General features: G+C 43.2%; 1 protein-coding gene across 2 annotated transcripts in view; it reads left to right on the forward strand.

The window, feature by feature from the left end:
- Positions 1–16,105, forward strand: part of WBP1L (WW domain binding protein 1 like) — a 239,616-nt gene that overhangs the window by 96,517 nt on the left and 126,994 nt on the right. Inside the window, exon 1 of one of the 2 annotated variants that reach the window (XM_078643670.1) lies at positions 1,105–1,347. The exons of the other annotated variant lie outside the window; for it this stretch is intronic. Within the exon in view, the coding sequence (XP_078499796.1) occupies positions 1,321–1,347 (27 nt within the window). The 5' untranslated portion in view covers positions 1,105–1,320. Of the gene's footprint in view, positions 1–1,104; positions 1,348–16,105 lie in introns of those variants that run through there. 2 annotated transcript variants of the gene reach the window in all.

The raw sequence follows: 16,105 nt of genomic DNA on the forward strand, positions 1-16,105 counted from the left end.
GGGTATTGTAGTTGTTTTCTTTACTGTACTTTGATTGGCTGCTGTTTCTCAGTAAAGAAATTGAGTTAGCATAATCGGAGCCTCCGTCCTGCCATAGAATTGCCTTGAGTTCTTCCAAAAATACGCCAGTAGGCAGACATCTATTCATGACGGAAGGGTTGCTACAAACGTGAATATTTAGACTCAGTCCTCATGATGATCACTTGCACCTCAGCTATCGGGGTCGAAACGTTGTCATCATTAGAACTTTGGACTGGCTTACATTACTCTGACCACGGGAATGAATTACTGTAGTTATTTTAAAATCTTCAACAAATCTCGAAGAGCCATTGCTTGTCACCTGCTGCACCGATGTCTTTTAGCGCTTTTTGCTCATTAAAATCAAGTGAACACTATGCTGCTTCACCTTTCACTATTGTATCACGTTTTTGGCAATTTAGCTATGACTGATTATAATATAAATACTTATTTTCGTTTGAAGCCTTGTTCTTCTTTGTGGGTCCAATATGTGTTTTTACATTTAATGTAATTCAATTGCAGTTCAGTTTCCAGTTGAACAACTCAAACCAAGTGCTTTAAATGGCCCGGTACTGTCTGGTATTAAGTACTGGTACTTTTTTTATTTTGAGAAAGAGAGTACCTGCACTTCTCAAGAGTGACGTGATATTTTTAATTGGAGTCTGGAAAGGGGGTGTTACACATAGTGTTAAACGATATGTACATAATGTGCTGCATGGCTAAATACTTTCAAGTTTCCTAAAGGCGAGACCGTTGCATTGCAAATGCTTGTTTTGTGTGTTGTCTACGCATGGACCCGAGCACACAAACATTTCATATACATAGCGGAGCGGTAGCAATTTCTGGGCTGGAGCTTACCCCACCAACGGCTGTAAGGATGCCAACTTCCAGGGCTACTAGCAGTGACCAGAATAATGTTTACAGGTCCGTGCTCGGTCTAAAGTTGTTAAGGGCCAGGCACAGCAGCTCTTTTTAGTTATTAATCAGCAGCTGCCTGCTTGGAGCTTGCCGTGCTGGGTGATGTAATTTCCCCCTCGGCAAGAAGAGCATGTTACTGAGGGTGAGATTGGGCGTGGGTGGGAGGATAGGGGGGAGGGAGGCGACAAGGGCGCTGGGCACAGAGCTAGAAGGGAGATGCACGCGGTGACTCTAACCTTGTTTACTGAACGTTCTCTGCCAGGGCTCAGGGGCTTGGATTAAATTGCACTGCGGACAGCTAGTCCAGACCAGATGGGTGGAGATATTGTTGGAAGGACTTTATTTAATGTTTAGAGCGTGTATCGCGTGGCGTGAGAATGCAGGATGCCGTTCTTACTGGGCCTGAGACAGGTAATTTCCTCTTACCTTGGGTGGAATTGCAGCGGGGTCCGTTTGAGTTATTTGGCTTATTTTCTACCAGACTTGAAGCTTTTCATAAAGACTGACAACAGAGTACATTGTGTCCGTTTAGTTCACATTTTATGTGTTCGTGTTTTTGTCCAAAACGTTGACATTTCCGTTTTACAGCTGTAAGTATATGCACGTTCTCCTCACTGTGGATGTCCGTCTCAGAGTTGGAACAAAGAGCTGCGACTTAAATCAAACTTCGCAATTGTTTACCGACTTGGGTTACTCTTCTTGCACTCACCAAATATGGCCGTGTAACTATTTCGTCTGAAAATGTTACTTAAACGTGACCCATGTTCGCAAATTCGTTATTTTACTGAAATAAAAATGACTAGCGTGCAGAAAGATTAATTAGTGACTTATTGTCGTGTTTGCTGTCTCTTATTTAAACAAGCAAGCTAATAATTACAAGTCATGTAGCCCGAGAATGGAGAGTAGCAGCAACTGCTCCCGACAGGGAATGGAAACTTTGCCAACTATTTGTTATTGAGCTCCTGTTACGGTCGTATGCGGGAATGTGCAACAGAAAACTTCGACAGTATCTTGCCGTAAAATGCGCCCCAGCGCTGCTCGAATCCTAGCTTACTACAAAACAATGTCGAGAGGTATACCTTCTAAACATACCAATGTTTTACGGTTTCTCTCGTTTCCGTGTACATCATGACTTGTGACATTTTATCGCAAAATATAACTTTGCAAAGGAAAAAAAATCTGCATGAATTTGACACTGTAACAACAAACTGTAAAAGTAAAAATGTAGGAAAAATGCCTGCATACATACATTAACATTTTCCACATTGAACGGTTTGATTAGATTGAAAAGCATCTTGCAATAGGATGAAAACGATCCCACAAAGAGTACAGATAATATTGTCATGAGCGTAGAGAAAATCAAACAGATGCATAAAGCGCAAAAAAAATGTATTTAGCAAAACTTAGTCTTAAAAAATAAAATGCAAACGCCCACCACGCAGCTGCTGTTTCAGCCATCCAACCTTTGTAAATAGGCCACCACAATGGTGCAGTTTTAGAGTGGACTTTATATTTCTGCCCTTTTTTGTTCCATAACATTGTCCCACTCCCGTTAAATTGATAACTGCAGGCAGGAAACCACACATTGACAATAGAAAAAAAGCCAGACAATATTTGTAGTTCTGAAGGCTCATCAGGCATGCCATTCCTCCATCACACTTTCATGATCCTAAAATCTTAACTAGGGGTGGGCGTAGTTTGCGAAGTAGCGCTACGTGTAGCTACGCGAAGTGCACTTCGCACTACGTGAGCTACGCGAAGTGCACTTCGCACTACGTGAGCTACGCGTAGCACTACGCGGACTGCGTAGTAGCATGTTCGCACTGTACAAGATGTCGTTTTCAATAATTGCACAGTACGAACAAGCATCCGGCACTGGGCAATCATTGAAAAAGGCATCTTGCACAGTGCAAGCTGTTCTTTTATACCGCTCGAGTAGATTTTTACTCGAGCTGCAGCTTTCTCAACGCGGACTGGTAGTTTCTGATCGCGAGCGGTCGCGAGCATGCGCGACCACTCGCAATGAGAAACCTGACCTCCCCGCTTTGAGAACCTCGCCGGGAGGTTTATTTTCCATGCTCGCGATCGGCAACTTGATGTTGCTGATCGTGAACAAGGAAAAAGTCTCGCGAGGATGTCATTTTACTTGATCGCTGTCGCCAGCTTGACGTTGAGGACCGCGAGCAAGCAAAAAATGACCGCTACGCATGTTTGCACTGTGCTACGTGCAGTTCTCATAGTGCGAAGTTGCGCAAACTTGGCAAACTACGCGAGCGTAGCTTAGTGCTTTGCCCAGGGTTAGTCTTAACCCACTGTTTTGTATTTGGTTATTATTGTCAAGTTTTTTAAAAGTTGCGTAGCCTGAAAAGTACTACTCTAATTTTAGCTGGCATTCTGCCCTCTATAATGTAAGAGTTGCAGCTTGGTTTTTGGATGAACTTTTTTTGTGTTAAAGGAATTCTGAATATCCAGTCAGTTTGAAAACACAGGCGTGGAGAAAATGCATAGAATCAAACATAAATAAAACCCATGATTTTGGTGCATTAAACCTTTAGCTCCCGCGCCCCTATCACACATATCCGTTGTCTTTAGGAAGTATTACAAGGAATCCTAATAAAAGAACAGTGCTGTTTTATAAAAATACATCACTCTTCTAATCAATTTACATTGATAATTGCATTAGCTTTATAGGGATAATCTGCAAAATTCCAAAATACCTTGGTCACCCAAGTTATCTGCGTTCGGTGGATAGGTAGGACCGAATATGACCAGTGAGTTTCAAAGTCCTTCCATCTTCGTTCTAGTCGCATAATGAGTTTTTTCCCATTCCTAGAGGTTCCGAAGGTGGTAAATCCAGTCCTTGTCCAGGGTTGCAGCTTTACCCCCACAGTTCAGTTACAGTTTGTCTAACAGTAGATCTCCCTAAGGGAGTGCAGTAGATAGATCTACTTATTTGGAAAGCCAAGCAGTGTTTGAGCTGGAAACCTGGGGATCATGGTTTGGAGCAATTTGTGTAGTATCGAAATAGGTGCTCTGGGCAGTTCGATGAGATTTGTTAATGTGCCCCTGCTCAACAGCTCCTTCTACACCTGTCCGAAGTGACACCCACCAGTATAATCTGACATGTGTGTAATACCGATTTAGTTAGTTTTGCCAAGGCTTCCCTTACTGCTGAACATTTAGTTACGGAGTGTGATCACTGTGATCGTTCAAAGCTGTTGTCCCATTCTCGTCCTGTAAAGACACATCCTATAGAATTCCCAACTTTTTTGCCCCGGGGATTTAGACGGCAGGCTGCTGCATACTAGCTTTATAAAAATAGATTTCAGAACTGAATTTCTTCTCATCTGTTTGTGAGTTGACTTCTCTCAAATATTGTGACCGGTCATGAGAGAAGTCTGATGGATGTTTAATACAAAACTAATTTGAACCTGTTTACAGAGGTTCCTCTGGCTAATTCTTTGTAATGTTAAATGTGGACCAAGGTTCAGTGATCCATTGAATCGAAATGGGATGAGCGGTCCAACTGATAAACATTTCAAGAGCTGCTTTGCACACATTCTGAAAAAAATGGATCAATTATATCCAATAAAATGTTCTTCGTCCTCAATTTTTGCAGTCTTCTGCAATGTTTACCTCCCGGATGCAGAACGAGGCAGCAGATTTTTTCTGTAGCTACCAGACTTCAGTATTATGGATCAACTCAAAAGTAGATGATTTGTAAGAATTGCACTTACAGCCCTCTATTGCTCTGTGAGCCACTGCTGTACGCGAATAACATCCTATCCCACTTGTATGATAATTAATTCTGTGATTTAATTTGGGTGCAATTAGGTCAAGCTTTGTATCGTAGCTGTTGCTTTATCTACCACAGCATGCCACTTGATTGAGCAGAAGTCGTGCACTTCTCTGGAAAAAGTGTGCTTGTAATATAGTTAATGCCTTTTTGGAAAGCCTATGCTCCATACAGTAAACCTGAATTGGTTCTGGGGACAAGCCAATCATGCAATGTATCAAATGATATAAATCAAATGTTATTATGAAAAGTTTCAAGAAAGGCAGTAGACCTGGCTGGTTACCCTTCTCTGACTAACAGTGGGGTAGAGTGTTTTATTTTTTTAATTCTTTTTTTCTTCAGCATGCTCATTACATACCATTGGAAAAAGTAGCAGGTGGCAGTTGCAGGGATGGTCACATGACCTACATCAATCATTAACTTTTCATCGTCCTTGATGATACAGATGGATCTTTCGGAATCTTAACAGTAAGATAAACATTAAAAGCACACCTCATTAACATTTCTCTCTCTCAACTAGTGGATTTAGCATTCATTGTCAAGTTGTCCTCCTTCCAGGGACAGTCCACGATCTGTTAGCCATGGGTGCCAACCCCCCATTTTTGGGTGCATTCTCTATTACAATATATCACTTTGTCCGCCCTCTGACACCAGTCCAGGTCTTTCACCCAATCAGTTAGGGGTAGAGTATTTTCAGTGTGATAATCTTTGTTGGGCTTTTTCAGGATGATCGGTATACTTTTTGCCAGCTGTCTTTTTTAATTATTTATAGTTTCCTGACTATGTCAGATAGTTGTTTTGTGCTAAAGCTAAGGCTCCATATAGTAGGACTGAGTTTTTCCTGATGACACGCCAATGATAAAGACAATATGCCGGATTGTTTCATTCAGAAACGTTGCCACATGTTTGATGTCTTTATTTTGAAAAGGTACAACAAAGGCAGTTGTATGCCTGACTTATTTCTCGTGAGAATCATATGTTAAAGCTATTTGGTGTTTATCCTATTAGCTGTTGCGGCTATCCCCCCCCAATCATTTTATGTGTTGGAAAAATTGCCTTTGTGTGGTCACCCTGTATTTTTCACCTCTTTTGCTGAATCCTACATTTGTTTGCTGGTGTTGGAACTGTGCTCGTTGGTTTCGCTCCCCAGTGGTGAGTGCCTGTTCTTCCCCTTTGAACAGGGTCAAACTGGCATATTCCTAATGGGTTTGTTTAACTTGCCTATAAATCCTAGTATTTGTTCTAAAGTGTACCCAGAGTCTGAAAGTTAAATGTCATTAGTGGACTGCAGCACCTATTGTGCCATCCACTACTATGGCAGTGTAAAGCTTGGCTGCAGGCCTACCAGTGCAGCCTGGCTGTAGCAGTGTACAAATTACAATTCAACCCGTGGGACCCATGACATGTCAACACCTTCCTTTTAAATATTAACAAGTTACTGCTAATTAGGCCTTGTCGCTCACAATGTAGAGTGCATGGTATTTGAAGTAGGACATGTAGAAATTTAATGTTAACCTTTCCTTACAGTGACTAGCTCCCAAAAGTGATTTTTCATTCTGACTTGAGTAGCTATCCTATGTAGAAAACTACTGTATATAAACAAAATCCTAATATATCTCAAGAATGGCGTTGCGTCTGAGGTCTTTAAAGTGAGGCAAGCCCCCTCCCCCCCCCCCCCCCCCCCCCCCCCAAGTACTAGATAGTGAAGATGGCTTGGAAGCGTGACTTTATTGCTCATGTTTCCAGGCTGTCTTCATTTACATGAAGTCGTTGCAGTGCTTTCAAAAGTATGGCAACTGTTATCCTGAGCTCTGTGTTGGCAGGGACAAAGACCTGACTAAAAAAAAAAAAAGTATTTTGTTGTTTTTTGACCTTCACAGCCGCTGCACATAAAGTAATGCACACATTAAATGAAAAACTAAATGTAAATTTAACTAACTGGTGGTAAATGTAGTCTTTTACATCATGAAATGCGGGTTGGCTAATGTGCATTACAGAATAGAATCCTGGTGGCGCAGTGCAAAATAGTGACGTGTGTATTTATAGTAATGCGGTTCCATTTAACATAAAGCACTATGAATATGTAATTCATTATTTTAAAATTGTATTTCACACAGTATAAGCTAGGCTGCTTGTGATATCTGACCCTCACCTATGTCACTTGCTCTGTAGAAGATGCCAGAACATTGTATAAGAGACTAGGGCAGTGAGACTTGCGGTCATGAAGTTTTAGAATCCAGAGTGAGGAGCCTGCGGGCTCCTGAACTGGGATTTGGTATACTGTGACTGAGGTGTATGAAATAACCCTGATGCTTCTCTTCACTCTCTGATTTGCTTATTGTGCAATCCTTTTATCTTGCATTGGACACTTGAGACAAGGACTGGATCCATCTAGGTACACCTCAGCACATGTGATGCTGCAGGAAGACCGTGTGGCCACTCGGGGACTGAAGGGTATTCAGGAAGGTACCCTGGTTACAAAACTGAGTCCAGGATTGTTATGTCAAACTGACTCTGGTACACATTGTGTACTTTAGTGGATGGTTTCTTACACTGAGCCTTAGCTCATTGTCTACTGGCGTCATTCACTGTGGTGACTTAGTGGTTAGCCCGACGTGACCCCAGTTTACTTCTGGAGTTTTTGACTTGGGAAAGAAATTGTGTGCCAGAGGGATGTAGCACACGTAAACAACTAGATAGAGGGATGACCACCTGCGGCCGCTTTCCGCTTTCATCGCTAGTGTGAACAATGTGTGACTTTCCAACTTGGATGTGCACTGTACATTAGGAATCTCTTCCCATTGTACCGCCAAACTTAAGCAGCTACAAACTGATGGGAGCATGTTTGACACCACGTACACGCAGCAGCAAACTGTTGTGAGCGCGAGGGGTGCATGCTGAGTATGATAATTCATCGCCGTAGTGGTTCCTTGCTTGCTGAGGGTGGACGCTGAGCATTAGAATTCATCACATAAGTAGCTATAAACTCATGTGTGCACAAGGGCTGCGTACTGAGCACAAGAATTCACTGCTGTAGGCTTTCCTTGCTCGCTGAGGGTGTACGCTGAGCTTGAGAACTGACACATAAGTGGCTACGAACTGATGTGAGTGTGATTGAAGTGATGCAGCACACAAGCAGCCAACAACTGTTGCGAGGGGTGCGAGCTGAGCACAAAAACTCACCACTGTTGACACACCTTGCTCGCAGCAAAATGAGGAGAATTGGGCGTCCAAGAATCAGAATTTAGACTGCTCACCTTCCTTAAGTCAGTCTTCCTGGTTGCCAGCTGCATCCTTGTTCCTGTGGGATTCTGGAGGAGCCCAGAGCTAGAAGCATTTATGAGGAGTCTTGGGAAGACTTTCTGTGGTATGCCACCTACGGTCCGACGTTTACCACATTTTGTCCTAAGTCTGCAAGGTGTACTCGTCTCATTGATTCCGAGCTACAGAGTATTTTCTTGTCTAAACGGAGCAAGCACCACCTGAAGGCAGTTAAGGAAAACCACACTCGTTAGCAGTGATAAAAAACAAGCATTTACAATGCAATGGTCTCTGCATTATTAAAGGTAGAGCTATTGGCATTGCTAATTACGTTTTTTCCTTTTTTTTAAAAAAATCATAAATAAATGACATTGTCATTTACAATGCCAATAAATAGCTCGCAGATGCATGACCTATTGCATTTACACCCACACAGAGCCACACACAAAGCCACCCACACAGAGCCACAGACACACACAGCGCTACACAGAGCCCCCCCACGCACAGAGAGCCCCCCCACGCACAGAGAGCCCCCCCACGCACAGAGAGCCCCCACACACAGAGAGCCCCCACACACAGAGAGCCCCCCACGCACACACAGAGCCCCCCCACACAGAGCCCCCACACACACAGAGCCCCCCACACAGAGCCCCCCCCACACACACACTGAGCCCTCCACACACAGAGCCCCCCCACACACACACTGAGCCCTCCACACACACACACACTGAGCCCTCCACACACACACACACACACTGAGCCCTCCACACACACACACACACACACACACACACACTGAGCCCCCCCCATACACACACACACACTGAGCCCCCCTCCCACCCACCCACACACACACACAGCCCCCCCCACACGCACACTGAGCCACACAGCGAGGGGGCAGGGAAGCGAGGGGGCAGGGGAGCAAGCGCAGCCAGGGGGCAGGTTAGCAAGCGCAGCCAGGGGGCAGGTCAGCAAGCGCAGCCAGGGGGCAGGTCAGCAAGCGCAGCCAGGGGAGCAAGCACAGCCAGGGGGCAGGGGAGCAAGCACAGCTAGGGGGCAGGGGAGCAAGCACAGCTAGGGGGCAGGGGAGCAAGCACAGCTAGGGGGGCAAGGAAGCAAGCACAGCCAGGGGAGCAAGGAAGCAAGCACAACCAGGGGGCAGGGGAGCAAGCACAACCAGGGGGCAGGGGAGCAAGCACAGCCAGAGGGCAGGGGAGCAAGCACAGCCAGACCTGCAAACTTTAGAACGAAGTTAGAATCCCAGCTTCGGCTCAAACACCTGGGCTTCCGGACAAATCATGTAATCTACATATGCCAGTTCGCCCTAATTAAAACATGCAATCTTGCATCAGACGGTCTAGGCCGAGGAAGCAGCAGCACGCGTCAGCACCCGAAGCCGCATATAAACAGGAGCGTACAGCCAGTGGTCGCCTGGAGGAGGTTACACAAAATAAAAGTTCTAATTGGATTTATACAAACTCGCATACAGATTTTCGTGAATCGACAAGTTAAAAACAGTTAACCGAGCACCTAAACGCTGCAGCTATTTAAAAAAATGTCTGGATGCGTCTTCAAGACAGTTGGAAAGCATCTTAAATAAGCAGAGTAAGATAGCAATTACGAAATAATAGTTCAGTTTTTAAATGAATGCAAATGTGTGTGCTGTTGTGGTAGAATTGCTAAATCGGCAGGGTCCAGACTGGTCAATGAAAGCCAAGAAAAATAGTCTGGGTGACCCTTTACAAATTATTCTAGATAAGTAGCAAAAATGTATTTCAGTTAGACCGGGAAAAGGTGTTGGCAGAGACTGGTGATTGCAATAGATAGACTCAAGTGACCTTGTGACATCACTATATCACAGACTGTGAGATCACACAGACACGGCATGGGTGTGCCAGACTATATCATAAATCAAAATCGTGGAAACTGAAAGCAGAGTTTGTTGTCACAATGATGTAACAAAATGATATCTCGAAGAGTGAGCTCACGGAGTCGGAGCCCCCACTCCTATTGCAATTGGGTCGTACACTGACACAAATGAGACGAGGAGTGGAGGTTCCAGATTGAGGACACGTTTATCTAGACAGGAAGAGGCATCGCATCAGCGGAAAAGTCACAGTGATTATGACACAGGAAACGATAGTGCAAACCGGGCCACTTTATACACCCAATAGCCTCTAGCCACTTCAACCAAGGGTCTCCTCACGGCTCATCATCTCGACGACCTGTCATACTGTTCTACCTTCCCGTTCACTCCCACTAAACACCGATAGCCATGACCACAGTATCTCGACAGCTCCAGAGTCTGTGCCAAGCTTTAATATTCTCAGCCGCTCTGCCTTCCAGGTACCTTCTTCCCCCAATCTTCTATAGTGACAGGCTCCTTTATCACCTTTGGCTAAAGCTCTTCTATCCCTAGACTCTTAATCCAGCGTCCCTAACCTCAATCGCCCCTTGACCCTTGAATTTAGATCTACACACGTTCCCTGAACTATATCTCAATAACTACACTATTGTTCAACTTTTCTAAAAGAATTTCACACTCAGGCTGCATCCTTGCCTTGAAGACAGTTCCTTCTTAGCCTTAATACTACTCTCAGCATCTACGTCTCCAGGGAGCACCCGGAGGAGAGGCCTTTTTGTGCCCTGGTCTCATTTAAGCCAGGCTTGTATTACTCCAAGAATAGTTTTAGACAGGTCACTTATTATACCGGCCTTTCAACAGCCATGTCTTTCTCCTTCCTCCCCCAAATGATTCCCTCCCCCTACAAACACCTTGTTCGTTCTCCTCGTATACGTAGGACCACTTCTTAGCCCACGCACCTTTGTATACACTCTTAATGCACCTTCCGGTCTGTCCCAGTCCCCACAGCCTATCCTAACAATACCAGTATATCTAGCCCCGCTCGTGCATGCTCTAAGTGGCATAAAAATTAAACCCCAAACTGAAATTAAACCCCAAACTGAGACAAAGAATATGCGAACATAGATCTGCGATTGATACCAACAAAAAAATTGATTGATTGAGGTACCTTTTTGTTCATTTTTATAAATTAAAATTGTGCAAGCACTACATTTCAGTTTGGGGTTTAATTTTTATGCCACTTTGCGGGGTATTATGGATGAGTAACAGCGTATACGGAAAAAGGGGTGGTGCAGTGCGATTTGAATGTGTGAGTAAAAGGTGTGCGCGTATGTGACTATCTCTAGAGAATTTCTTCTCTGCTTATTGGTCTTAAGAACTCAGTTCCCTGGAACTATTTGGGCCTTCTCTCTTGTTGTTTACTTAGGAGCAGAGGAACCAGAGAAAAGGAGCAACTACCTGATCTGAGTGCAGATTAAACTAGGAGGTTAAATGAATACGCAATAAATGTAAAGAAATTCGATAATCATGTTTTCTTAAAATCGGTACAATCATAGAGCGTTATTTTGGGAAGCGCTTTCAAAGGAAGGAGAAACAGAGAAATTTGTATCCGAGTTGTATAAATTGGTAGCATCATATAAGTATGAAGCAACAAATGAATGCATCCGGAACCAATTTATGTTGAATTGTAAAGTTGAAAGGATCGGGGAGGAACATTGGCTCAAAGATGATCCTCCTTTGGGAGATGTGTTGATTGTGGCAAACTTAGTAGAGCAAATTACAAGATGTGTTAAAGAAATTAAGCAAGACACCAAAAGTAAGAAACATGTACAAATATTTGGGGATGAGAGAAATGAGATACAAATAGTTGAGGGTACTCCTATGACCAAGGACAGGAGGAATGTCCGCGCCTTCAAGGGGCAATGCAACAGATGTGTGAGGGTTGGCCACCTGACGAACAGTAAGGAATTCCCAGTAATGAAAGCCGTATGAAATAAGTGTGGGAGGAAAGGACATTTTATGGCATGCTGTAGAAGTAGCAATAAATCTGAGAAACAAATTGTGTCTGAGGTGTGCAAAGACATATTGCTGAAGATTACTGATAGAGGGTCTAGCAACCCCAAACATGTGGTAAGGATGGAGACCTCAGGGTTGAGGTCCTGTTTGATTCATGCTGTAGACTAATCATTTCAGAGCCGGTGTTTAATACATTTTTCAAGAAACAGATAAAGCTATACAAAATTGATATTCACACAGGAGGGTATGGTGGTCAGGCAATAAAGATGATTGGATACTTTGTAGGAAAGATATAGATGATAAAAACCGATACACAGTGTGCTAAATGTATTTCATGTAAAGTGGTTAGTTAGTATTTTAGTATGGCCTGCACCAAAAGATATGGGAGTTTATCTGAAACCCAATGCTGAACCTCAAATACTGATCCAGAATGTTAACAAGGATGCAGAGGTGGGATCTGATTTTGAGAGGGAATATTCTGAAGTGTTCGCAGAAACATTAGGATATCTCAAACAATATGTGAACAAGTTAAAATTTAAAGAGAAAGCAGTTCCAGTGTCAGCGTATGTAATCTTCCCTGCAGTGTACAGAAAGCAGTGAGAGAAAAGTTAGAAAAAAATTGCAAGCTGGATGTGATAGCACCTTTGCAAAAAACTGAATGGGTAGCACCCATTAGTGGCAAGAAAAGGAACTTCAGGCCCTCAACAAAGAAGTAGTTGTTAAGTTCCATTTGCCCAACATAACCTAGATGATCACACAACTGTAGCTGGAGCAAAGCTCTTCTCAACATTAGATCTAACATTCGCCTGTTATCAGATCCGTCTACACCCAGACTTTCGAGCTCACTGCTTTCATCACGCCGATGGGGGCTTACAAATTTAAATGCAGGTTGTCCGGTCTGGTAAAGACGGCGTCTGTCGTTCAGAGAACCATGTTGAATGTACTGTCTGGAATTCCGAGGGTGTTCTATTATCAGGACAATGTGCTAATATTTGGGAACTCTCAGGTACAACATAATGAAAGACTTAGACAAGTTTTGGACAGATTCAGAGTATGGCCTTACAGTAAGGAAAGACCAGTTTAAACTTCTATATACGGAAATATAAATTATCTTGGAAATAAATTCACTTCTGAAGGGGTACAGCCCAAAGCAGATCTGGTTAACACCAAAATGAAATTAGTGACCACAAACCCAAAGATGAGCTGAGATCTTTTTTGGGAATGGTAAAATTTTATAGTAAATCCATCAGCAATTTTGCCAGTTGAACATGCCATATGTGCAAATTGTTGAAAGTAGGGTAACCTTTGAGTGGGATGGGCATTGCGAGAGAGAATTCAAAGATGTTATAAGTGCGCTGATCACTGCACTAGATTTGAAAGTGTTTGTTCGGTGAAAAAAAATTATCATTACAACAGATGCCAGTTCAAAAGGGCTAGGGGTTGTACTTCTGCAAGAAAGTAGGAAAAGTGAGAAAACCATTGCATTTACCTTAAGAGCACTTAGGCAATCTGAGGTCAACTATTATGTTTTTGAAAAAGAAGCATTCGCCGTGTACTGGTCACTATACAAATTCAAGGACTCTATTTGGGGAACGGTCGTCAAGTTAAGAACTGACCACAAGCCACTTAAAGAAGTAATTACAAAAAGGATTGTTTGCAGTTTCCACTAAAATTAAAAGATGGGTCATTGATCTACAAGAGTATACATTTGACGGTTAACATATCCCTGGTACACGTAACTTTGCAGTAGATTGCTTGTCGCAATTGGTTTATGATACGGAAAAGGAAGCAAACGTCTATGATGACCAAAGTGAGAAAGTAGAATTGCACAAATGTGTGTGTGAGATCACCAAAGGAATAGTTGAGGAGGAAAATTGGAAAAAAAAGTTTGAAAAGATCGGTCTAAAAAAAGTATGAGATTTGTTAATTCCTTGGTGGGATAGTGTAAAAAAGAATGAAGAGTGGTTGAGGCTAAATTGGATGGCCAGAGAAGAATTATCGGAAGTAGATAAATGCCTTTTCAGAGGCACAACATTGATACCTCCTGAAACCTTCAGGAAAAGAACTGATTGACATAGCACTCAAAGGTCTTCTGGGGATCACCAAAACTAAGCAAAAATTGAGGTTAGACTTTAGGTGGCCGAGATGGACGCGCAGGTTGAGAGAGAGATAAGGAATTGTATAGCCTGTTCCGCCAGTGATAAGGTAGCAAACTTGCAAACTCCACTCATGCAGTGTTGCATCCTACTTGAAGCTCCCTGGGTGGATATGCAATCGATAGAGAAAGGAATTCCCCATACATTTTAGTCTGTCGACTTGTATTCAAGATGACCAGAAATCAAACTGGTCTCTGACATCAACTCAACCTCAGTATTATAAAGTTCCTGGTAAGTTTTTAAAAAAATTTTTTATTTACAAGAGGGACTACCCAACACCCTTTTAACTGACAATGGTGTTCAGTTTTGCTCCAGAGAGATTAAGGAATTTATGTAATATAATGGGATAATGCACAAGAATAGTGCCAAGTACCACTGAGAAACCAATGGGGCAGTAGCAAGATTCAACAAAATGCTAAAAGAGGGCATTCAGCTGGCCAGCTCAAATGGGTTAAGCTGGAAAGATGATGTTTGGAGATGAATGTAGGCTTGTCGCTTAACGCCTCATCATTCTATTGGTATGACTCCCTTTGAGTTGTTAGAGATGGAAGCCCAGTTCTACACTGGTACCTGGTTTGATGACGTGACAGAAAGGATGGGTGAGGGTTGATGTAGGACAACATTGGAGGAAAAAGGAGTTAGAGTTGCAGGTGGCCTGCCAAGAGAGGCTTGTCAAATTGCATAAGTCCAAAGTTATCAAGTTTAAAGTGGGTGATTGGGTAAGAGCGAAAGCTCCAACTGGCAACAAATAATGGTAAAAATTTACTGAGCTCAAGAAAATCATAAAGCTCTTTCACAATGCAGCCAAGACACAGGATGATAGAAAATGGAATGTGGGGAGGGTGGTGAAACCTTACTGGCTTGGGCATTATGGGGAGACCTGTGAAATAAACAGCGAAGCAAGGTCAGAAAGTGGACATACAGATGACAGTTCTGTGTTAACCCCTTCACTGCGACGGCTATTCCGCCGCAGTGCTAAGAAGGCGGGGCGGCCGCATGCTGGTGACGGAACCGCTCCGTCACCAGCCGCGGTTGAGCTGTGCTCATGACGGAGCGGTTCCGTCACGGCCCCGCCCGCTCAATGGAACGTCCAGCGCAGAATTCGCGCTGCGCAGGCGCGCCGAGCGGGCTATGACTGAAACGCTCCATCATCAGCACAGCGCGACCGCAGCTGATGACGGAGTGGTTCCGTCACCAGCAGGGGAGGGGTAAAATAAGGGGGTAAAACACTGCAGTTCGGGTCAGATCAAGTGGAAAGGCGACTCGCCCCAGAGTTTCTTGAAAGATTATTTAGTCAAGTAATACAGTGTGAGTTTTTACACTGTTAATTTTCCCTTCTCCTTGGAAATGTAATGTGGTAGTCCTGTCCAATTTATCTCTGCGAAGCCATGAATGAAAACCTTACATATTTGTTTAATTTGCTTGCCTTTCTTCGAATGCGTTATTTACTGTTGTGTCTGATTTCTGTAGTGGGAACATGAGAAAAATGTCTTCTGTGAATAAAGGGAGGTTTGCGGTATTTGTCACCTATGCCACTTTAGCTGTAGCAGATATCAGAACACTGTAGAAGAGACTAGAACAGTGGAACCTTGCGGTCACGACTTAATAGAATATAGAGTGAAGAGCCTGCATGCTCCTGAACTGGTAGTTGGTATGCTCTGGCTGTTTGTGGAATAAACCTGATGCTTCTCTTCAGTCTCTGGTCTGCTTGTTGCATAATCCTTTTATCTTGCATTGGACACTGCTACACAGTGATTTAGTGTATGATTAAAAGCAAGTACTTTCAAAGAATACATATTTGAAATAGCTGACCAGACTGTACTAAGTGCAGACATGTCCATAAGTCCATTAAAAGGAAACTTCCAAAACTCCATATCATTACATTACCTCTCAAAAATAATACATCTTTTCATCGTGTTACTTAAGTGACTCCATAATTAAGACTTTACACCCACCCCCTTTCAGTCTTACTCGGAGGTATCTTCAAATCCGCATTAACAATTCAGGGATGGTTATTTTGAACAAAAAGCATGGAAACTGTTCTTGTACAAGTAAAAAAAAACATAGGCAGCTTGG

Source organism: Lissotriton helveticus, chromosome 5_1 (assembly GCF_964261635.1).
Source record: "Lissotriton helveticus chromosome 5_1, aLisHel1.1, whole genome shotgun sequence".
Lineage (NCBI taxonomy): Eukaryota > Metazoa > Chordata > Amphibia > Caudata > Salamandridae > Lissotriton > Lissotriton helveticus.